The 25837-nt window shown below is 38.3% G+C and overlaps 1 protein-coding gene across 10 annotated transcripts in view; it reads right to left on the bottom strand.

The window, feature by feature from the left end:
* Nucleotides 1–25837, bottom strand: part of PLPPR5 (phospholipid phosphatase related 5) — a 339870-nt gene that overhangs the window by 50130 nt on the left and 263903 nt on the right. For all 10 annotated transcript variants that reach the window (XM_073008554.1, XM_037982692.2, XM_037982704.2 and 7 more), the window contains 2 exons: nucleotides 18959–19091; nucleotides 15186–15436 (listed from right to left, as the gene is read on the bottom strand). In XM_073008554.1, coding sequence (XP_072864655.1) covers nucleotides 15186–15436; nucleotides 18959–19091 — 384 coding nt within the window. The remainder of the gene's footprint in view (nucleotides 1–15185; nucleotides 15437–18958; nucleotides 19092–25837) is intronic.

Below are 25837 nucleotides of genomic sequence, written 5' to 3'. Positions count from 1 at the left end.
TGGCTTATAATGGAGCAATAGTAAACAGAACATTGATATAAGTTGAAATAACTTGCAGTTATTGTTGAGTATTAATAATATGTATGTAAGCTTCAAATAAGCATGCTTTTGTTACATAATCTCTAATAAATACTGTATTACACATGGAAATTAATTCAAGGAATGCCCAGCTATATACATTTGCCCCCTAGCAGACATGTGGACTCAGCTACTCATAATCATCTAGAGAGTAAGCTCATAAAGTTTGGGAATCATTTGTGACTTTTGCTACATTTAGTGTCTCCAGTCCCTGTGGTGGTGCATTTAAACTGTAGATATGAAAAAAAGAAAAAGGAAAAAAAGACATGATAGCATAGTAATTATAAAAATGAAGAAGGAGAACTTGAGCTATTTCAGTTCTTCCAATCTATGTGACCACCTGGATTTTTTTTTTTCATGTCTAAATCTTAAAACAGTAAACTAGTGTGAATGCAAAGTATAGTATTTTTGCTGGGTGTGTTGGCTCATACCTATAATCCTAGATACTTGGAAGGCTGAATGGGAGGACTGCCTGAGCCCAGGAGTTCAGGGCTGCAGTGAGGAATATACAAATAATGAAGCAGCCTGAGAAACAGGGTGATTTTCTCAAAAAAAAAAAAAAAAAAAGAAGTATAGTATTTTTACTGGGTAAGTGCAAATTTTAGTCCATACATAAAATAGCATACTGAATATTTATAGCTTTAAAATTAAAATACATTTATATATTTATATAAATGTAAATATATATTTAAATTACTTATTATATATTCAAAGTAATATATATCATTCTGTCACAAAGACACATGTACATGTATGTTCACTGCACCACTACTCACAATAGCAAAGACATAGAATCAACTATGGGCTCATAAAAGATGATGAAGTTCTGCCTGGTACACTGGAACACTGGTGCTTGAAGTCTAAATTCCCATCAATGATAGACTGGATAAAGAATACGTAGCACATATATACAATGGAATACTATGCAGCTGTAAAAATGAATGAGATCGTGTCCTCTAAAGGAACATGGATGTATCTGGCAGTCATTATCCTTAGCAAACTCATGTAGGAACAGAATACCAAAACCAAATACCACATGTTCTCACGTACAAGTGGGAACTAAGTGATGAGAACACATAGAGAGGAACAGCACACACTGGGGCCTATTGAAGAGTGGAGGGTGAGAGGAGAGAGAAGATCAGGAAAAATAACTAATGGGTCCTAGGCTTAACACTTGGGTGATGAAATAATCTGGACAACAAACCCCTATGGCACATGTTTACCTAGATAGCAAACCTGCATATGTACCCCTGAAATTAAAATAAAAGTTAAAAAATTAAATATATCTTAAAATGTTTAAATTTAACAATGCACATATAGTATATTTTTAAAATATATTTTACCTATTCTTATCTTAAAACTAAAAAATAAATCAATAAAATAATGATTATTATCACATAATTATTACTGAAAATAATTTTTCCATATAGAGAAAGAGATGCTAAAAGTGATTTGCTTTTGTGTCAAATATGCTAGGTGCACCACTGAAGATGCGCAGATTAATTTTAAATAAAAAGATGAGAAAAAGCCTTAAAAAGGGGATTGGCCTTAATCTAGGTTGCAAAGGTAAAAATAAGTTTTTTCTTTTTTCCCACTACTTAGCATCTAACCCCCTTCTTGTGATTGGGAAATTCTCCACACGTATTGTCTCCTGTGTGGGAAGCATATATTATATCCCACTACCAAAGCTAAACAAAAATCTGAGTGTGGCCTTCCTCAAAGCCTTGGCAGGCCGGCCACTGGCACATGATCCACACTTAACCAGATGCTCTGCAAACGATGCAAAGAAGCGGGTGAAGTGAAACATCCCTGCCACTGGCAGCCACAGTGGTGGCAGCACAGGTGGAGGCATGGAGAAGCGGTGGTGCCGGCGACGCCAGGGTCCTGCAGTTACAGCCGTGTATCCTCAGCGCACCCTTCCTGTTGTCTGGTCTTGACTGTGGTTCTGGCTGCTTAGGTTCTAACGGTTCCTGCTCATTCCCTGGGCCTCATTTTCAAGCCTCTCCTTTCACCTCATTTTATTTAAATCAACTTGACTCATTTTCTATTATTTATCATAGAGAACGCTGATGGACACACAAAAAGGTGAATACAGTTTTGATGGGTGGAGGCACTGGAAATGTAGGTTGAGAGAAGAGCACAAAGAGTCTAGTGTAAACGAGTGGACTAGAGTGATCAAAAGTAGTCTAATATGGACTGGGTTCGCATGAAGTGACAGAGGGCATTATGTAGTAAGGGAGGGGGTTCAGGTTGGGCACCATGACAAAATGCCATAGGCTGAGTGGCTTAAACGACAAAACTTCATTTTCTCACAGATCTAGAGGCTGGAAGTCCCAGATGAGGGTGCTGGCATACTTGAGTACTGGCGTGGGCTCTTTCTGGCTTGCACATGCTGCCCTCTTGCTGTGTCCTCACATGGTGGAGAGAGCTAGGATGCAAGCTCTTTTCTGTCTCTTCTTATAAGGACACAATCCCATCATGGGGGCCTTACTCCTTCATGATCTCATCTAACCCTAATCAGTTCCCAAAGGCTTCATCTCTAAATATTATCACTTAGGGGTTAGGGCTTCAACATATGAATCAAGGGAGGACAAAATTTAGTCCATATCTGGAGGGAAGACAGCTTTTTAGCCAGGTCTAAGAGCGCCTTATATAGCGCACGTAGGAGTGTAACGCTTGAAAGGGCTTTCACTGGGAGGACAGGTTATGGAGAGATTTTATGCAAAGGGAGAAGTGCTGATAACTCATGCTTTAGGGATGTTACTCCAGTGGCGAAGTGCAGAATGGACAGAGATGAGAAAAGAATTATGTTAGGAAATTTATTGGAGATGATCCTGCAATAGGCAAGGCAAACAACACAAAGAAGCTAAATTCAACCAGTAGAATAACATATATGATGAGTCTGGATTTGAGAGATATTTCAAATATTTTAAACGAACAGAATTAATCAGACATCTGGATGTGGGGATGTGGAAGAGGGAGCAGTTGAGAGCGACTCAGAGATTTCAGGCTTGGGTAACTGGAGGGTAGGAATGCCAATAATCAAGTCAGAAGACACAAAAGCAGATGGTTGGGAGCAGTGGTAAGATCATGGTTTTGGTTTTGGAAATTCTGAGAGTAAGTGCTGAGACACTCCAGAGATATGTTCAAGTTAGGCATAAAGTCTGGAGCTGAAGAGAGAGGTTAAGGCCAATGAAGGAGTTGTGGGGTTCACTTGAAAGGCATGGAGGTGGGAATAGATGAGATCACTGTTGGAAGGGATAACAGAGGGAAGAAAAGATCTAGAACAGAAACTCGCTAACTGCTGGTAACAGCTTTCTGACATTGCAATAAAGCACTTAATGAGAAGAAAAGCAAATTTGAAGAATATAATGTTTCCAACATATTAAAAAGAGACAAGCTGAAATAGAGGGAATAATTAAGAGTATCCATGCTATTGAGAAGGCCAGCAAGACAAGGATCTGAAGAGGTTCTTGATAAGATCTGGGGTATGAGGTCTGAGGAGTGGTTTCAGGAGAGTGAGTGTGCACGTGTGTGTGTGCGTGCGTGTGTGTGTTTGTGGAAGTGGAAGGGGCAAACCCCATGTAACCGGTTTATAAGGTGAGAAAGTGTACAATAGTCTTTCCAGAAATTTCTTTCAAAGATGGGATGGTAGCTTGAATTAATGGAAAATTTTTGTGCGATTGTGGGTTTTGTTTTTTTGATAGTGGAATTTTTAGCCTGTCCAAGGAGAACATATTTCCCTATGATGTACAGAAGTTAACAGCATAAGTCTCTGTAATAGAAAGATGCCTGATTAATGTATTTGACAGAACAAAGAAAGCAGTAAATACACTGTACATAAAGTACTTAGCACAGTAAGGACACAATAATTATTTTTATACCCCAAATTGCTGTATTATTATAGAGAGATTTCTACTTGTTCTTTGGAGGCTTTTGTTCTCCTTCCAAGAGTTTCTTTAAACGGCATAAACAAACAAACAGCTCAAAGCAGACGGCTTATAAGAAGGTAACCTTTATTGTAATACAACAGAAGAGGTACCAAGAAATCTCCTCGATTTAAATGCATCCTCAATTTAGAAGGAGTTTGATAACTGCAATTACAGTGAGAGAGAGAGAGAGAGAAAGTCTCGCTCTGTCGCCCAGGCTGGAGTGCAGTGGCGCAATCTTGGCTCACTGCAACCTCCGCCTCCTGGGTTCAAGCAATTCTCCAGCCTCAGCCTCCTGAGTAGCTAGAATTACAGACATGCACCACCATGCCTGGCTAATTTTTTTTTCGTATTATTAGTAGAGATGGAGTTTCACCCTCAAGTGATCCGCCTCAGCCTCCCAAAGCTCTGGGTTTACAGGCATGAGCCACTGCACCCGGCCTACAGTGCTATACATTTTTTCCTATATGTTAAGGCACTTAAAATGTAAATATAGACACAGGGAGGTTCAGAGACGGTACTATACCATGCTGTTAATCTCTGGCTGTGCATTAGCTTGTTAGATCCTCTCTGCATTAGGACTAGGTGAAAGCAGTGTGGCAGCCACAGAGGTAAGTTTCTCTCATCTCTATTTCAAGAAATATTGTGTCATTCTGCTGTAAGGAGACCAGTGAGCTGAGTTTCCACCTCTAGTGCATTGGATGGTAAAAGCTTCCTGCTGATCTGGCTCCTACAAGCATGGAGAAAGTGATAGCTCTATCTGAATGACGGTGAACAGCCTGAATTGTCTTGGCAAATGGGTAGGAGGAGGAATTAAAAGGCTCCAGGAAGTGGGCATTGCTGGAATGTACACATCACGTGAGAACTGAAGGCCCACCAGATAATTATTAGCCTTGAGGGGTGGACACGTCATTCACTGAGGCGTCAGAGTGTACTGGTGAGAGGGACACCAGCATCACTCAGAAGTTCAGTGATTCCTTTCCTCTGCAGGACAGGGCTGATGGTAGGGGAGGCTGTCACAAAGCTGGGTGCCTTAATATCAACGGGGATTACAGGGTCCCTGAAGAAAGAGAAGCCAGATGCTGGGCTTAACCACCAAAAACTAGTGGGTTCCAACTGTCACAACAATGCACAAAGTCAGAGTGACAGCCAAAGGGACTTAATACACAGAAAGTTATAGAGGTGGTTTATAGAACATAGCATCCATGAGGGGCAAAATAGACAGGGAGCCACGAGATTACCTAATATGTATCATCCCAAGAAAAGGGGAATGTATGATCTGAGGGTGGGTGCCCCAGGGAAAATCTTCAACCCTTTGCACAGTTACCAACACTGAATGACTTCATTGCCTGAAGAGGCATCAGGTCCCCAGAGGGAAGGACCCTGAAACACTACAGGAGGTATACATTGTAATGACATCCCCAGTCCTTCTTCAAAAAGACCCACAGCCATTTACTCAGGTTGCCATATACTGGAGAAAGAAAAAAATCTAGATATTTTGAGGATGACTGGACACAAGGTCTGTGTAGACAATGATACCTGGAGACCTGAATTAGTGTCATCACGGCCCCCTGTTAGAGTAGGGACATATAAGCCTAGGTAATAAATGAGTCCAGGCCAAAGTCTGGCTGAGAGTGGATCTCTTAAGTCTGTGAGCATATCCAGGGGTCATTTTTCTCAGTCCATGAGTGCATAAATGGGGATGCACAATACTTGACAAGAGGAGTAACTACTTATTAGGGGAATTCAATTGAAATCTTCTGAAACTCCAAGATAATAAATAAAAACTACTACTGCATTATTGAAGGGAGGATGGTGAAGATTTAATGTCACCTCTTAAGATCTCAATAATGCAGGAGTGCTGGCTTTTCTATTTCCATGTAATTCGCAAGACTGTTCAGATCCTGAAGGATAAGTGTAGACCACTGAATCTTCAACCAACCAATATTGGCCATTGATTTGTTTAATGGGTTCTTTCCAATTCTATTCAAAAAAGAGGATGAGGAACAGTTCACATTCACCTGGTACAGGCAATTCTTTACATCATAGTTGATGTCAGTGCTATATTAACCCTCCCACTCTCTGCCATAACTTAGACTAAAGAGATAGAGATAGTTTGGATGTCCCACAGTTTAGATGTCATTGGTCATTTATATACAAGACATCATGCTGACAAGACAAACCAGAGGTGGCTAGCACACTGTAGGCCTTGGTAAGACATACACATTCCAGATTTGGGGAGATAAATCTTACAATATTCAGGGCCTAATGACATCAGTAAAGATTTTAGGGATCCAGTGGTCAGCGGCATGCCAGACATTCCCTCCAAAGTAATTGATAATTACTGCATCCCATACCCCTACCACAAAGACGGAAGCACAGTACTTTGTAGATCACTTTGAGTTTTGGGAAAAACACATCCCATACCAATAAGTATTGCTCCGCCCCATATACTAAGTGCTATTATCTGAATGTGTGTATCCCCCTCACAAACTTATATGTTGAGATCCTAACTTGCAAACTGATGGTATTAAGAGGTGGGGTGCTTAGGTTTTGAGGGCAGAGCCCAGAGAGCTAGCTCATACTTTCCACCATGTGAGGGCACAATGAGTAGAGACCATGTATGAACCAGAAAGCAGGCCCTTGCCAGACACTAAATGACCAGAGCCTTGATCTTCTACTGTCTAGTCTCCAAAGCTGTGAGAAATGAATTTCTTTTGTTTATATGTTGTACTCAATTTATGATATTTTGTTAGAGCTATCTGAATGGACTAAGATACTGGGTGGCATACAAAGCTGCCAACTTTGAATAGAACTTGAAGCAAGAAAGGGCTCTGCAGCAGCAGGTACAGGCTGTGGGGAAAGCAGCTCTGGTACTTGGGCCATGTGATCCAGCAGATGTTTCAGGGATTGATGTGTCAGTGGTGGGAAAACATAGAGTCTGGAGCTTATGGCAGGTTCCAGTGGGGGAATCGCAATGTATGCCCCAGGGGTCCGGGAGTAAGGCCATGTCACCTGCAACAGATAATTGTGTTGTTTGAAAAACAGACTCAAGCATGTTGCTGGGCCTGACATCAAATGACCATGGATTCAGAGTTGCTCATTATAAGTTGTTGTTGTTGTTCTGTTCCACCTTTTCAAAGTGATATTACCTACCATGGAGTTCTACCCAGCTATAAGCACTGCCAGTGTTGGTTTTGTTGTTACTCAGTCAATTGTTGCAAATGGAAAAGAAGTTAAAAATACTTAGAAGTTGTCACTTTAAAAAACAAACTTATTTAACATCTTAAATGATTTGCAGAGCAGAATATATAAAAATTATAAAATATGCATTCACTTAAAATTAAAGAACAACCAAAATCCAATAATCAAGACTATTTATATGGCTTTTAGTGCTTGAGCTACCTGGTCATCTGGAAAATAAGACATGAGACAGGAATTTCTGGAGCACACACGTTTTCAACTATCTTCCTAATTCATATTATGCATCATTTAATTAAAATCAACTAGCAAGTTTCCTTCACCTACTGTGCATGAAGCACTGCACTCAGGATAACTCAAAATTAGGCTGCCTTCTCTTCAATGGGGTGCATTCCAGGAGGTAGTATGATGTAAAAGATCAAATATCGACTTTGGAGCCACAGTGGCCTGGGTCACATTTCTGGTTGTAAAACATACTAGCTGAATATCCCTGGACAAGTTAACTAGCTTCTCGTAGTCTCAATTTTGTTACCTGTAAAATAAAGACAGTCGTACTTTCATTTTAGCCACTCTAAACAATTAGCCATATAAAGAGGTAAGGTAAAGTAACTAGTACAATAGTAGGCCGATAGTCACTTTTCAATAAATGGTAACTGGGACATGGGTTTGAAGTAAAACAGCAGAACAATTGGCCCATGAACTTGGCCACATTTAGCCATAGTGTAAGTAAGCTGGTGATGGTTTAGAAACTCTGAGGTGTACACTATAGTACTGGTTCTAGGTCTAGATCTGATTTGTTTATTCCTGTGCTTTAGGAGAAAGTGCTTAGAGATTCCTTAGCAGCTCCAATCGGTACTCACCCTGCCATGGCTCAGGCTTGGCAGCTCACAGAGTCCTAGCTTACTCCATCCCTCAGAAACTATGACTTTCATTTCATTTTATCTGGTCCTGGTCGCATCAGTATACGGGCTCCCAGTCTTAAGGAAACCAGCTAAATCCAAATCCAAATCCAAATCCAAATCCTGAGATTCTGTCTAGGGATTTTGATTTTATGCCCGAGATTCTGTGCTGATCTTCTTAAAAGCTTTCCTTTGCCTTTAGTTTCTTTCAATTTTAATTCCCTCTTTACTCTCTACCAGACCATTTTTAAGCTCCTGAAGGAGTTTATATCAGTATGTAGAGACTTTATGCATTCTAGGTATTCAATATATATTTATGGAATTGAATCAAACACAAGCATTCTGAAGCACTGCTTCTGTAATGTCATTTCTCAGTTCCACATTGCTTATTAATTCAAGTCATAAAGCCTCAGATTGGTTTACCAAGTCTTCCTGATTCATTCACCCTTGCTAATCCTTAAATCCCGCAGTTCCAAATATACGCCCCTGTGCTGATGTTCCCCCTTACCTGTTTCTGATTGTTTCAGTGTTTCTTGTTTTTTGCCTTTGCTCCTGCTATTGCCTTTCCCTGGGACACTTCTTCTCCCCCTATCCAAATAATGTCCATCTTCAAGACTCACCCGAAGTACCACTCACCTCTGAAGCACTTCCCGTGATGCTTGCCAGCAGGACCTCATCCCTCCTGGACATTGGGTGGGACTCGTCATTACCAGATACTCTAACAATCATATTCCATAGAGAACTTTATTATACCCACTCCTCAGGGCAGACTAATCCAGCATTACAGTAAGCACAGTACCTAGGGCTCGTGACACTTTGAAGCACCCGTGAAAATATCATAACTTTTTTTAGAAGCAGAAGGTAAATGTGAATTTTTAGGTTAAAGAAAATATTTACTGTATAGCAAGTATATATTATTTTTATAGAAATACACTTGTAAAATATTATTTTTAATTTTATTTATTGTGGAAGGGGCCCATGAAGGCAAAAGTACCTAGGGTCCATGGAAGTCATAATACAGCCCTGTCTTATATTGTCCTATAATAGAAAGTCTTCTTTTCTTGATTAGAATGTTCAAGATGCTATCAGCAGTACCCAAGCTGACGTTTGCTAACGTCTAAGAAACCCCAGACACATAAATATAATTCTGTGGCATATTTTTCAATATTTCAAAGAGCCTAATCAAATAGTATATTTACCCATAATAAGCCCACATGCATTAACTAAAACGTCAATGTTCTTTGCTTTTGGCTGGGAGTACACTAAGTCATTTGGTGACACTGGTGATCTCGTGCTGGTTAGTGGTTGTTGAAGACATGGGAATTTCTGTGATGTGACTGAAGAACCAGAAAACCATTATAAAGCCACACGTCACTCACAGAATACCCAAATATAAGTGTCTTTTACAGAAGCCAAGTAAAATTAAGGTAAGGATGCAGAGTATCCCTGGGTCTTTAGTCATTTACTTAACTGTTTATCATCATCTAAGCCATTTTAATAGTTTTATGTGTGTAATTGCAAAACAGCATTATTATATTTTTGATTATGAGCAATTATGTAATACCTGGGCCTAAGATAGAATGGGAAAGTATTTAAAGATTTAAAAACTGTTTTAAAGATTTTAAAACATGCAGTTCATGGAGGAGTGTGGGGAAAGGGAGACAGGGTTAATACTGAAAGGGGTCCATGGCAGTGAAAATAGTGGAACCGAGTGGATACTTCATGAATGTCTTTTGTACTGTCCCCAACTACATCAATAACACTTAGCTGAAGGCTAATAGGTGAAACATCAATCAACTAATAATAGTGGTCATGGCACCAGTAGTCATAGCAATAGTATAGCAGTCACATTATGAGTGCATGCTCGGTAAATATTTTTGATGCATTACATAGTAAACGCTTCATCAAATTTGCTTATTTGAAATTTAGAGCATAGGGACCTTATACATTTCAGCATTACATTATTCCTAAGCAGGGAGCTTTAGAGGAATGGCTTTCTGATTGCAGCCAGATCTCTTTTGCCAGTGAAAAGAAGCACATGATGGCAGCCTGGAGCTTTTCATCTGGCTCACCCTATTGTTTCTCCTCCAAACACAATCACTGACCAGTCTCATGAAATCACCTGCTACAAGTAAACTGACATGCACTCCCTGAATTCTTATACCTCCAAGTGAGGGCGTGCTCATGCTCTTGTACAGAATTAGGTAATAAGTCTCAAAAGAAGAGGGGGGCAAATAGACACTAGTGGGTTGTGTTTGTTTATTTAACCCTTGTCTCAGCAGCCTGTGAGCAGTGGTTGTTGTGCATGGGACTTTGTGAGCTTATTATAAAAGATGACTGTGTGGGTCATGAGAGTGGGATAATGCCAACGACTGGCCACCAATGGGGAGGGGGAGAGAGGGAATGATATTTTAGAGTTTCCACCAGTATTCTGGGAAAAGGGTGGGATAAATTGTTTAATGCCACAAATTCTTCCCATCCCAGTATATCCTCCTCATTACAATATGGCTTTGCTGCACTTCCCATCTCTAGGTGGAATCTATTTCTCTACTCCCAACAATCTGGGCTGGCCCTGTGATTTATCTGGACAATAAAATACAGTAACAGAGATGTGTAACAAGCTTAGGAACCTAAGTCTCAAGGTACCCTGCAGCTTGAGATGTTACCGTATTGGAAGGCAGCTCTGAGATGCCATCAGGGAAGATGACCCTTGTGAGAAAGACCTCTTGAGAAGGAGAGAGGCCCAGCTATTTGTGCTGCCTTAGCTGAGCCCAAACCCCAGATCTCTGAATTAGCTGAATGTGTCCCATGAGAGAAGCAAGGATTGACTACCAGGAAAACCTCAAGGTCAACCCTACATATCCTGACAATAACAGATTGTTGTTGTTTTAAGGTCTAGGGTGGTTTATAATGCAGCAACACATAGCAGAAACAGAGGCCAATACATACAACTGACCCTTTTTTCTTGACATTTTCAAAAATCTAAGGTCAGAATTGGAAGTGACCCAAGGAGGTCATTTCATGTCTGCCTATTTCAAAAATTTATGAGGTTAACTGGAAATTCACCAAACATAATTTTTCATTCTCAACCTTGATGTTCATTTTCCTTTAATTGAAAAAAAAGCTGTAACCATTTATATGAAAAGAAATACCACAACGGTAAATTTAAACATTCTAATGTCACTGAACACTGAATTGTAAATTTGATGACCGAGGGTTAAATAACTCTCACAATTTTTTTTTTTCCTGGAGAAAATAGGAATAGAGCTTATTCTTATTATTATTATTCCTGAAAGTTCTCAGTAAAGCAAAATAAACCTCCATGATCAACTCAGCCTCAAAACCTTAATTAAAGGCAGATGTTAAGGGAGAGTTCAAATTCCTTAGTTTTATTTCCTAATCCAAATAAAGAGGCATCAGAAACATATTTTTCAGTTATTATTTATGTACTCCATAACAGGGCTCATTTATTTTTATTTATGCATTTACGTATGTTTATAACACCAACACCAAATTAAATAAATATGCCTTTAACTAAATACAGCCATAAGGCCATTTCCACAGAGGATACTGAATATATGGCTGCTTTCTACTATTTACTATCCATCAACATTCTGGCAAACATTTCATGAGACTGCATTAGTTTGAAACACCCCAACATTCCTACTATCAAGTTTTCCCAAGGTGCCTCTAGTGAAAGTGGGAAAGCAGATATTTGTATGTAAGTTCAAATACAACAGCAAAACCTGCCTATAAGGCTGACATGTGCAGCAGGAGTTATATTCAGAGTTGCCATAGCAGCCACCCACACTTACACACACACAAAGGGGTGGTGGGGTAAGACAGAGAAATAGCAGGGAACAGAATCTATTGTTAAAAAGACAGAAGTACCCATCAATGTAATTACAAGCAGGAATCCTAGTTTGTAGTCTGAACCAGTGTTTAATGGTAGAAGATTTCCCAGTGCTGGAGTGTCTATTAAGGGATTTTGCTCTAAATGAATCTACCATCTGCACCCTTGGCCTTACAGTTTACTGGACGCTGGTATTATGCAGGAAAGAATTCAGCTGTAGATACACACACTAGAGCTAAAATAATCTAATGTTTCCTTCTCCGGAACATTCAGAAACATTGTCACCAGAAAAATTTGTGGTTCTATGGATCTGAGAAAGTTACTTTACTTTTTGAGTCTCTTAATTTATAAAATAGGTAAAATAATATCACATACTTTAAGAAAATGTTACGAGAATTCAATAAAGTATCACAAATAATCAATTATTAAATAAACAATAATTATGATAAATAACTTTAAAAATACAAAGGAATTAGTAAAGTATTAACTAAGTTAGTAAAAGTGAAGCAATTGGTGCCTGACACACGGTAAATGTTCAACAAATGTTTGCTATAATAATTATTATCATTAATATTTCCAATTTTTATTACAGAACAGTATGATTTATAATTCAGAAGTTTATAAAACAAATGCATGCTGGCGGCAAGTAGATTGTAGCAAGACAAGATGTTAAGATTTTTCTAGTGCATAAACAATAATACTTTCTCCTGTAGCAATGCCTTTGAAACACTATTTTGCCAGAATAAAAAGGCCAAGTATATTATTATAGCAGCACAATCAACACCACTGGCAAACATTGGTTACACAGCAAAATCTAACGTGTACTGTGTTTTAAATTTTCATTTATTTGTTTTTTTAGAGACAGAGTCTTCTTTTGTTACCCAGGCTGAAATGTAGTTGAGTGATCATAGCTCACTGTAACCTCAAACTCCTGGACTCAAGAGATTCTCCCGTCTTAGCCTCTCATGTAGCTGGGACTACAGGCATGCAGCACCACACCTGGGTGAGGTGTTGCTTTTTTTTTTTTTTTTTTTTTTCCTCTCTCTCTGTTTTTGTAAAGATGGGGTCTCCCAGGTTGCCTAGGCTGGTTTCAAACTCCAAAGTGATCTTTCTGCCTTGTGGTCTCCCACAGTGCTAGTATTACAGGTATGAGCCACCACGTCCCATCTGAATCTAATATCTATTAGTATTAAAATATTTGTATAAGAACATTTGGGGTCAGAGAGTATTCTTGAATTTGTCTCCCATCATTGACTTGGCCATGTATTTATCACAGATATATCTGCAATTCACACCCAGATACAAACATAAACATCAAATTTAGATGTGATGGCAATGAGTGAAAAGGATTTTGTGACTTCTGATTCACTCAAGCTTCAATCCCTGTTTTAAGGCTGAGGGCTTCATATTCTAGTAGAGGTGAAACATAGAGTCAAGCAATTTCTTTAATAGAAAAGAATATGCATGGGTTACCATACTCCATATCAGGCCCAGAGGTACCTTAGAATGTGCAAGAAAAAGCAAGGCTAATGGGCTAAAGGAAACAGGGGAAATTAGAATAACAGACTTTGGGGGCACAGTGGGATGGCAAGGAGAGAGTTGTAACAGACAAACTTTAGAAAAGTTAGGAAGCAGTGGAAGAGAAAATAAATAGGATAGGATTAAGGAAAGAATCCTTGACTCCATAAAAAGTTTCTGGATGGGAGTTTTAAAATGTCCAGGCAGTGAGGGACAGAATTAACTTGGCTTAAAAACTTTAAAAATGTTAAAATGTATAATCTATGGTTCTAAAGTTATCCTGTCATTCTAAATGTTATGCATAACGTTACATTTCTCTTCCTAAATTGTCCTTCTATTTAGTAATCTTTATTTGAATCTCAAGTAGCGATGTCACAAGGTATTCCATATATTCTCTCTGCCTTTAGAAATAACAAGATTGTATGGAAAACATTTCCATTATCAAATAGCTCTCTGAGCGAAGAAAAATAATTCCAAGTTTTTCCAAATCATTAGAAATAATCAAATTTGGTTTCAAATTGGTCCTGAGACTTTACAGATCTCTAGTTAATAAGCTGAAATTGGAAGGAAGTAGATTTAGCACCACTGGGAAGGAGAACCCCAGAAGACATTTAAATTCTCTGGTCTGGCCGGGTGCAGCAGCTAACGCCTGTAATCCCAGCACTTTGGGAGGCCGACGTGGGTGGATCACTTGAGGTCTAAAGTTTGAGACCATCCTGGATAACACGGTGAAACCCCATCTCTACTAAAAATACAAAAATTAGCCAGGCATGGTGGCGGTCACCTGTAGTCCCAGCTACTCGGGAGGCTGAGGCAGGAGAATGGCGTGAACCTGGGAGGTGGAGCTTGCAGTGAGCTGAGATGGCACCACTGCACTCCAGCTTGGGCAACAGAGCGAGACTCTGGCAAACAAACAAACAAAAAAAAATTCTGACCTTATAGAGGTTTGTGGAAAAGCCTACAGGGAACACTTTTGGAGTCCACCTCCTGAGCTGTAAGGCACATCTTTGTGAGGAGTGAGAGGTTGATGGTACCACTGCTGGGGACAAGAGCTGCCTGCCAAGGCTGCCCTTCTTTGTCCTTCTGTATATGGGTAATGCACTCACTCACTTCTAACTAAAGGTCCTAGGATAGCTGCATGGGGACCTGGCTCTTGCCACAAAGATGATGGCCAATACTTAAGATTAAAGGAAAAAATAGAATTTCTAAGGACTCTTTGGTTAGTTCTATGAGAAAACATTAAATGCTAATTGAGATATGATGATACAGTTGCCAGTAACAACAGTGCTTTCTAGAAAAAAAAAGGGCCCCTTTCACTCCTAGCAGTGACTATGAGAGCTTGGATAGGCACTAAGAGGCCTAGGTAGTTCTCTTAATCATGCTATTACAAGTTCATGGGGAATGCTACAGAACAAATTTGTTTCCACTAAGTCCTATTTAATATAAAGACAAACATATTCTCAAATAGAAATGCTAATGGCCACATTTTTTAATACAACCAACTATCCACACATAATCTCACGAGAGACAACTGTCTTAATTTTGTTCAGAATACCAACAGCTATTATGAAAAATAGATTAAATGGCCTACAGAAAGATATGAATGTGCTTTAAGTGACTTTCATTATGGCAGGGAAAAAGAATGTCTACACTGGAAAAATTAACACTAATACAGACTAAGACAACAAATGTATAATCCTTACTTACAGTCAGATACATAGCTGCATAGACACTGAGAGCTGCTTCTTTGGATGGAAAGGTTTTCCGTGCTCTCATGATGAGATCTGGGTTGCCAGTACAGGCCTCTTCCCCACTGATGAACTGTGTATACTGTTGACATCCAAGTGCTGTATAATTGGGCTTACACAGGGCAAGGAAATGTGGGGCCAGATTTCCTGTGACTACTTGTCCAGCATTTACAAAGATATCTGTAGCAAACAGTCCAAATGTATAAATTCCTGGGGAAGAAAACAAATAATTTTAACTTCTTGCTGTGTGTGTGTGTGTGTGTGTGTGTGTGTGTGTGAATTTCAGTTTATAATAAACCAAAATGGAAATATCTTAGAAACTATAAATATTCCGTACGTATACATAGTTCCTTTCATTTCATTCCTCTCCAGTTATTTCCTTGGCTTTCTGGCGTGGTGAAAGTGGTAATTGCGCTACTACTACATGGTTTTTGTGCATGGCAGGTTTATAAGACATAAGATAAAATAAGAACATGTATTCTCAGACTCCGGGTAATATAATTGTTTCATGGAGTCATGTGTTCCTTAAGAGGGTATAGTCTATCATGCTCTACTAATGTCAGCAATTTTATTTTTTCCCCTATTTTTGAATTTTTTTTAATCGCACTAACATAAAGCAAAGCAGTTGTCTCTCTTTGATTACGCTCTTACTCCCATTCAGACTGATGTTAACGCTGCTGGAGGTGCCAATTAGCAGTAAATCCAGCGCCATCGGTTTTCATTTAAATATGGAAAATCTTAAGTAAAGCAGAATGCTTTCAGAGCAATCTCTACATTGCCTTCAGAAACACATTTTGTTAAAGTCATAGAACAGCTAGCAATTTATTTCTACCTTATCTTTTATGGATTGACTTTCAACTGATCCAATGTGGACTATTTAGTAAATAAGGCACTCAAAATTATAGGCTATTAATTATTTTTACGTTTTAAAATTTATTTACTTTGGTTACCTGAAGGTATAGAACTAAGTGTGTAGATATTTTTTCCTCCTTTGCTAAGGAACTTCCCAATTTACTTGAATACTAAAAACATTTTCTAAATTCAAAGTCATTTGTCATTATTGTTAAAACTTATTTTTCTATTATACAGGCAAAACAATTTTTGGCATTAATTTAAATTAAACTTACAGCTACAATCTTTAAGGATGTGGTACCAATGAAAAGAAATTCATGCTTTTATAATTTTGGGAATAAAATCCAACAGGACCTTTTAAAACTATCCCAAATTAATACTTCTAAAAGTATTGATTTATTAAAATGTCATATACTTATGTTATAATAATTAGATGTTTTTCTTTTTAGTCATATATTTCTGGATTGTTTGTTTCCCAAGCCTTTTAATCATTATTAGCTGTTGTATAGTATATCACCATAAAAGTTGTACTAGATCAAATAATTTTCCAGTATTAGATGGATAGCTGTTCTTTTAAATTTTTAAAATATTATATAAGATTACAAAAGGTTTACATACAAAAACCCCCACACAGCAAAACGCTATGTATATACAAATGGAAATGAAACAAAGATATTAGTTCTCTCTTCATCTAAAAATTCTAAAAGAAAACAATAAGAAGCCCTTTTTTTAACATCTCACCAGCCTTCTATGAATCATACAAAGTAAAGGTTATCAAAATCAGAAATTTGAGAGAGGCAGAGAAATTAAAGAGAACCGAGCTCAACAAAACTTCTCCTTCCAAAATCTCATGGCCAAGCATGGGAACCTAAATTACAAGTCTTCTTCATTTGTACACATTTGAAATCTAGGCTGTTTGGTGCAATGGGTTTTCCTGTTGGTAACAGAAATATTTGATAAGAATGTGGAAATGTCTCTTGACACTCTAAAGTTCCCAAATGTGTTTTCGAATTAAAATGTCAGTGCACCAGGCCCAAGGCTAATACTGTAGTTGACTACAAAGATAATTATTAAAGTGAGATCCTTTGAGTGTATCTACTCCACTGACCTAAAGAATAAAGTCACTACACAGAATGATGTACTATTATACAGAGAGGCTTTGCTTACATGCTTCCACTTTATTATAGCTAGAAACATCCAAATCATAAGGGAACAAGAAACAAATGAGGCTTTCGTATTTTATAAAATCACATAAGAAGAAGCATGCAGAGACTTAAAAGCATACTGTAAGCCAAATATTCTTTAGAAATATGTGTGCAAATGCAGAAAAATATTTTACTTAAATAGGCACAATGTAATTTGCTTAACAGTATTTAGGAAAGCAGCGATTTCTTTAAATACTTTTAATTCTGAGCATATTGTTGTATATTGCTTTTTTAAAAAATTAAATGACTTATACAAAAAGAAATTAGTCAAGAACACAGTATTGACACATGTGAAGAAAATAACTTTTAGGGTTTCATATAAAAGTTGTCCCTTTAACGGGATAAATGAGGGCTTTGGAGATACAAAACTTGATGTCAGTAAAAATAACAGTCTCGGATATGAAGGCCTTTCATCTTCAGAGAGATCTAAAAGCCTGATGACATTTGGCTAGTCTTTAATGAGTTTATAGATAGATTAGGTGATCTACGCATAATATCTTCAAAGTCTTCATCTTGATCCCTTCAATATGAGAACTATGTTGAAGAGTTACATTATCTTTAGTGCATCTCTTAATACTAATAAAAAATTATCTTAAATGGCATTTAGTAGATACAGATATACTTATTTTTATCTGACAAATCCAGGAAACAATTATTTATATTACATTGTATTGTGTCAGTTAAAAAAAAATGTGTCTAGGCTAAGTTCCTACTGAATTAAAATGATTTTCAATAATTCATACATGCATATATTTATTATTGCTAGTATTTCAGATTAAAAGTTAAATTATTAGTGAATCTTGTCCTCTACTAAAATCCTCAATACGTTTTTGTTTATATATGTTCTCACTCATAGGCGGGAACTGAACAATGAGATCACTTGGACTCGGGAAGGGGAACATCACACACCGGGGCCTATCATGGGGAGGGGGGAGGGGGGAGGGATTGCATTGGGAGTTATACCTGATGTAAATGACGAGTTGATGGGTGCAGCACACCAACATGGCACAAGTATACATATGTAGCAAACCTGCACGTTGTGCACATGTACCCTACAACTTGAAGTTTAATAATAAATAAATTTAAAAAATAATAATAAATAAAAAAATAAAAATAAAAATCAACCTAGAAGTAGTGCATGGAGTGCTACATTTCTTCTATTTGCCAAGTTATTTTTCTGTCCTTCGTGATGTTCAACAACCCACCTGGATTATCACCACCCTCCCACTAAGTATGGTCCAAAGATTTTCATAAACACAGTAATCATGTAATTTTTGGTTCTTAAAGAATATTAAACATCCAAAGGTGGTGTTCTTTTTGCCTTAAAGGAATGTGGAAATGACACCCTAAAGTGGGATCTTGCTATATTACAGAGAAAGTAGTATGTAATGTTTACTTTAAAAATTTTTAGTTTATTTTTCATTTCAGTAGATTTTAGGGGAACAGGTGGTGTTTGGTTACATGAGTAAGTTCTTTAGTGGTAATGTCTGGGATTTTGATACAACCATCACCCAAGCAGTGCGTAATGTTTACTTTTAAAAGCAAATTAAAACATTTCAAAGAAAAAAAAAACAAAACAATATTTACCAACAGTTACAATGTGAGTCATTTTAAGGGTTAGCTTATACACAGACACTGTTTCAGAAATATTAAAAATAATTTAATGAACACATACCAAGAAATCGGACCGTTCGGCGCACCAGCGGGTTTATATAGCAACAGTCTCCAGTTAAAATAGTTTTTTCCTGGTTTTCAAAATCCCTTGTGGCTAGTTGTAGGCAAAAGACAGCAGTTTCTCCAACTATTATCTTGAAAGAAAATAAAAGATTAAGGAATATTAGAATTTAACCAGTATAAACGTAAAATATTTTTATTTTAAAAAGGTAAAATGGAGCTCTTTGGAACGGTAATAAACTCAATGTAAAACAGAGCCATAATCGATTTCCTAGATCCTTTGATTACAGCCTTGTCCCTATGTATGTAAACCACATTTTTCTCATATTGAAAAATTATGAACAAAAATAGACAACACTTTTTATTTTCTAAAAGTCTTAATTAAAAAATTAAAACATACAAAAGATATGTAAGGAAGTACTCATTTATTTTTGGTGTGTAATTAAGCTCCATGTTTTATTTTTTTAAGTTACTATCTTATTTAAATTTGACTCTGCTACAGAATTCACAACAGATTCTCCATGCAAATATTTTTTAAAGCATCGGATATACACATACTAATTTAAAATCATATTAATACTTTTATAAATGAGAAAAAATAAATCTGCACACGTTTGACCTTGAGAGCCTCCTGTTCTGACACATTACTAGGACTTGTCATAATTAATATACTACTTATACTTTAGTATAAATGTTATTTTGATCTTCATTAAAACCATATGAAACTACGAATAGCATCCTACCCTTTTTAGAAGTAAAGAAACACCAAGACTTAGAACACAAGTGATTGCCCAAGTGCTGGCAATGGGAACAAAGTTCTGTTACAGATGCTTTGCTCTACTCTGCTGATTTATTAAAGGACCTGGCTATCTTACACTGGTATTTGTACCAATGGTTGTGATTTTTATACACGGTCCTCAAAATCACCCAGTAAGGTATTACAGCAAGTATTATTATTCTATTTTACAAAAGAGGAAATGGAGATTTAGGGAGGTTAAATAATGTGTTCCTTTTAAGGCCAGTCAGAAGCCAAGCAGAAATTTCTGACTCTATTTAATACTATGAACAACAGCACGAGAAATAAGATTAAGAGAAAAAGAAACTGGAGCTAACAGTGTGTCTACTAATTTGTCATTGTGAAGTTTGCTTTTATTATGTCTTGTCAAGCTTAATTAACAGGTTATACAGGGAGTCCCTGACATTCCCTGGGGAAATTCTTTTGGGGTCTCTATGAAAAGTAGTATCTATGATTACAAGATATTCAAAATAGAAAGAGTGAGGTAGAGAAGGAGATTACAGGAGAGTAGGTGTTTGACCTATTTTACCCCAGTGTGAACAGAAGATTATGAGACATCTCTTTTCATCCTTCTTTCTACCTCCTTTTCCTCTTTTCTTGCTATACTTCTTTGTCCCAGTAGCCCAGGGTTCAATGTTAAATCAGAAGACGTTGAGTGGAATTAATTAAAAGAGACTAGTTCTTGCCTATTTGGTGAGACTGGATTGAGTTGGAAGAGATAAGAACTTCCAACTTCCTCCTGAGTTTTAACTATGGCATTGGTGAAGTAGAGCGGATGTGTGATGAAACAGTTCATCCAGCCAAAGGATGCACAAGAATTATTTTTCATGAGTATTTGGAGAATCTGACAAGTAGACGAACTGTGTGTTTGATACCTTATCTCTCTTTCTGAATAACTTTTTTCTCATGTCCTACCTCCTCTTCATTGCACCTTGAAAGAAATTACCATGATGATGTTTTCTGGGTTTTCAGATTCAACTTCTTCTGGGTCTGTTTTACCACAGAATGTTCCAAAGTCTAACAATGCATCATCCACTCCACTTCATGAGCTGACCGGCTGTGCATATGATGGCTGTCCTCTCAGCCTCCTATTCTCCACTGCAGCTTCCACTGGGTCTCCATCCCCAGGCAGGCCCCACTCCATGGTACACTGCACCCCAACTCAGGCTAACATGCTAACCTCCCTAGAAGGTAGTAGATACCCAATCATTCTTATTTAATGCATAAAGGCATCACATTTTCAAGAAACTCTCAGCTTCAATAGATCAGAATGTCCTAGTCTGCTATTAACCTTTTGCCTGACTTCTAATAACCAACTCTGGCTTGTTCCTATGATGAAGGATCTATCCTGTACCTAGTTCCTAAAACCGGAGTCTGTATATGAAGTCCTTGACTTGATAATTCTTTTTAGTTACCAGGGTCTTAACAGACCAAGAACTGCCTTGTTGGGGCCACCTTTCCCAGGGCTCTCTTCCCAGTAGCTTTCTAACGCTGACCTCTTGCTTGCCTGCGTCTCAGCACATTTCACATTGCTGAATTTCTGATTTGTGTCCTGGGCATTTCTGTCAGAACAGTTTCTCAGTCACTGTCAGTTGGCTGCCACTATAAGAAACACACTTGAACTATGTTAACCAAAATAGTAAGTTTATTCTAGAGTTAGTTTCCTCAGAATTGAAGGGCAGGGAGCTTGGGGATTAGGCCCATGAATGGAAAGTCCTCAGGAGTCCAGGCAACAACTGACGCCATTTCATTCTCCCTCTTTCCCTGGCGTCACACTGTCTCTCATCTCAGTTTCTCTGTGTATGCCTTTCTGCCAGCCAGTGTTCCTGATTCTGAGCATACATGATTTCCCCAATTGTCTTCAAGAAGCTTATCTTGAATTTGTCAGCTCAGTTCAAGGAAACAGTTCAACTGATAAGATTTTCCAAACCTCAATTCCAAATTCCCAGGAGGTTTAGGTTGAGACAAGGCATCTCCCCCAGTCCAATGAGCCAAGGTTAAGAAGGTATGTCATGTACATGAAAATGTCACTGTGGGTAGAGGAGGCAGTTCTCAAACACAGAGTTGCTGTGCTCAGATGCCGATGTCAAACGCCTGTCCATCACATCTTGCTGGACTCCCTTCAGCCAATTCTTGGTCTAGACTAGCTCTTTCCGGCATGTTCTCTGGATACTGCATTCTGTCCACCTACTTGGACTTCATCTGCAAGGACCTACTTGGACTTCTGCTTTCCTCCAAGGGTATGTCTAATTCACATCCCCTAGTTCTCTTTCCCCCAGAGCTCACTGTGATATCCATGGAACCCCTCATCAAAACCATATTCTCTCTTAACTTCCCCCACCCAACTTCCTGAGTTAAAACTCCAATTGTTTACTGTTCTCAGATAATAATAATAATTATTATTATTATTTTAGATGAAGTCTCACTCTGTCACCCACGCTGGAGTGCAGTGGCACAATCTTGGCTCACTGCAACCTCCTCCTTCCAGGTTCAAGCAATTCTCCTGTCTCAGCCTCAGGTGGGACTACAGGCACATGCCACCACACCGTTAATTTTTGTATTTTTAGTACAGATTGCGTTTCACCATGTTGGCCAGGCTAGTCTCGAATTCCTGACCTCAGGTGATCCACCCACGTCAGCCTCCCGACGTGCTGGGATTACAGGCATGAGCCACTGCGCCCAGCCTGCTCTCAGATAAATTCAAATAAATGAAAATAAAATAATCCTAATTATGATGAATGTATTTATGTAAATGCCTTCTGAGTTAAGGGCGCGGTGGTAGACACTAATGTTTGAAGAAAGGCTTATAATCTAATGGGGTAGACACAAGCAAATTGGTTAATAATGGTACAAAGTTGCACAGGCTGAGCTTTATTTGACTGGTTTGGACAATATATGCTAGGAGAACGCTTAGGAAGAAGTGTCACTGTGTCACTGAGGGAATCTGTGGTGGCAATGACACATGTCACTCAAATCTCCCACTGCAGAGATGTTTACAGACAGATGGCCCCGGCTGCTGCTCCTCTGGATCCAGTACTGTATCCATGCTGAGGCCACACTTCTACAGGCTCCTCCTAGCTAATGACTAAGCATGGTGGGGGTACTAAGGTGAGCCTAATCTTCTGAGACATGGGATACCTCCAACTGGCAATTTTGGTTTAAAGATTCTCCATGAGCCTGACCAAATCCTTCTTAGAGTCATGCTTCCTATACAATCCCACTACCCCAACGAGACTACCTAACCTAGTCTGAAGTGTTTCCCACCCAGTCTTCCTTCTTTCTCCCTCGTGCGCACGGAGCGGGGCAGACCTCCATCACAGTCTGAAGGCTGTCTTTGCTGTCTCTGGCTTATCCCTCAACTTCTGCTTTTCACAGATTTTTTTTCTAACAACTCTTGTACTTCTAATCTCACTTGATAATTGCTTCTAGGAGAATATAAACATACACAGCATCAAAGATAGACAGGGTGTGATCCTTACTACACTTAGAGCTTATTATTAGATAAATGTAGAGAATTCAAAAACAACTCCAACTAGAAAGTATTTGGAGAGGAGGAGGTAACCTTTCTCCTATTAGCTCTCAGCTTGACCTCAACAGAGGCTAAAGTAGACTGAGTTTGCCTTGAAGGCAGAGGCACAGCAGGTAGCATTTGGTAAATGTTAACCACTGTCATAACTGTTGAAAAAATTATTGGCAACAAAAGCATCATTAACAATAGCAATGTCGCTATTAAGGCCAACAGCATTAGTATACAGTCTAATATATATGTAATTGTATGCAGTTTATATTTCTATTAATAATTGATATTCATATCTATTCTTTCTTCCTAAGCTTAGCACACTACTAGGCACGAAGTAGGGAATTTTCATTTTCTACTGTCCTATATATCCACCCTTATGAATAATTTAATACCAGGTCATATTGACTCTAATGCATACATTTCTCTTTTTCCTCTTGAATTTGGATCAGAGACTCTGGCCAGTGAGTTACAGACCTCAGTTCTATATTATCTGGTATTTTATTTTGGCTCTCTTTTCCTGACAGAAGCTCTCCCTAGTGGACTTCATTCCTCCTAAGACTTTACCAACCTCTGCTCCACTAAGGAATCCCAGATCTTCATATTTCCCCTAAACCCCAGATGCAGGTCTCCATCCACCTATTAAACAGCAGCATCTCAACATGCTCATATCTACCTATTGGAAGGCCACACAGCCTTTACACCCAAAATAAAATCCATGTGTTCCTCCTAATCGTCCATGTCACTATCTCAATTAATCCATTCAATTTCTACTTGGACTCAAGCTAAAACTCTCATACATTTACGTATCATGCTGACACTTCCAGTTCCCTCATTTGTCTCTTTTTATCTGTTGCTTTTATTTATATTATTTTTAATTGACACAAAATTATATACATTTATGGTGTGCAACATAATGTCGTGAAATATGTATACATCATGTAATGGTTAAATCAAGCTTATTTAACATATGTATTACCTCACATAGTTAGCATTTTTGTGGTGAAAACACTTAGAATCTACTCTGTTAACAATTTTTAAGTATACAGCACATTCTTATTAACTATAGTCACCATGTTGTACAAGAGATCTTATTCTTCTAACTGAATCTCCATCAATTGCTAAATCCTGTTGATTACATATCTTAATTCTATTTCAAGTAAGACTACTTTTTTCACCACCTCCATTTTAAAATCCAGTCCCTCTTCACTTTTTTCCTGCATTAAAGAATACTCAGAACTTGCATTTGTGTTTCCATTTTCTCTGCTCTTCAAACTGTTACTGTCAGATTGGTCTATTGAAAGCAAATTTTGTATAATCCAAATTTTCTTTTCTTTTTCTGGAAACAGGGTCTCCCTCTGTCACCCAGGCTGGAGTGCAGTGGTGCAATTATGGCTCACTGCAACCTTGAATTCCTGGACTCAAGCCATCCTCCCACCTCAGCTTCCTGGGTAGCTAAGAGTAACTACTAGAGGTATGTGCCACCACACCTAATTAATTTCTTTTATTTTTTATTTTTAGTTTTTGTAGAGATGGGGTCTTGCTATGCTTCTGGTCTTGAAGTCCTGGCCTGAAGTGACCCTCCCAAAGCACGGGGATTACAGGCATAAGCCACCACACCCAGCCACACATTTTCTATTTACAATTTTCAGTGTGTCCTCATAGCTTGTGGATTGACTAAAATTTCATAAGAGATCATTTATTGCTGAGCCTAAACCTATCTTTCACAGCTTCAGCAATTCCTACATAGTCTTCAGACACTCTGTGCTCTAGTGACGGCTAGCATTTTCATTCTTCAACATATCCAGTATTTCCGTACATCCAGGTTTTTATGCTTGGTCCATGGCTTAGTATATCTTGGTAGGCAGTGCATGGTTCTGTGCTTGAGACATGATTTAAATATTGCCTATTCTATTGCAACTTTATTTTATTCCTGGTGCAGTTCATCCTTCCCTTCTCTGTGTTCCAATGGCACGTTGTACATTTATTATGATAATTTCCATATGCTTTTATAAGTATCAGTAACATCTGTGTCTTCCACTCAGTTGAGAGCTTCTCTGAGGTAAGGATTGCATAACATTTATCTTTAAACTTCTACTATTATAGCACAGTGACTGACAATAAATGTGAATACTGTATGAATGAATAAAATGCAGTTCAGTCTTCCCATCTCATAGGTAAGGGAACCTACAGAGAGAGAGAGAGAAAGAGAGGTTGAACATGCCTGAGTCACATGGTAACTGGCACAGCCAGAGTCTGAATCCAAGTTCAGAGTTTTAGTTTGACCATAGTCTCTGGCTGGGAACGTGTGAGCCTCTCCTCCAGCTTTTCCAAGTTAAGATAGGTCAGTCTCTGCTGCCCACTTACAGGTCACACACTGGAGTCCTACCACATTCCTAGCATCTTTACAGTTTCAAAAGGTTGGATATGGGGCATAAAGCACCTCAAAAGGACCTCTGGACTTCTCTGGTGTCCAGGTATAAGAGAGCTGAATATAGAAAAAAATATTTTCCTGATCCTATTAACGTACAAGCCAGTCTACCAACAAATACCAAAAACATTTACAT

Source organism: Chlorocebus sabaeus, chromosome 20 (genome assembly GCF_047675955.1).
Source record: "Chlorocebus sabaeus isolate Y175 chromosome 20, mChlSab1.0.hap1, whole genome shotgun sequence".
In the NCBI taxonomy this organism is placed as follows: Eukaryota; Metazoa; Chordata; class Mammalia; order Primates; family Cercopithecidae; genus Chlorocebus; species Chlorocebus sabaeus.
The sequence above is the reverse complement of the archived record's forward strand: the minus strand, read 5'-3'. Positions and strand labels throughout refer to the sequence as shown.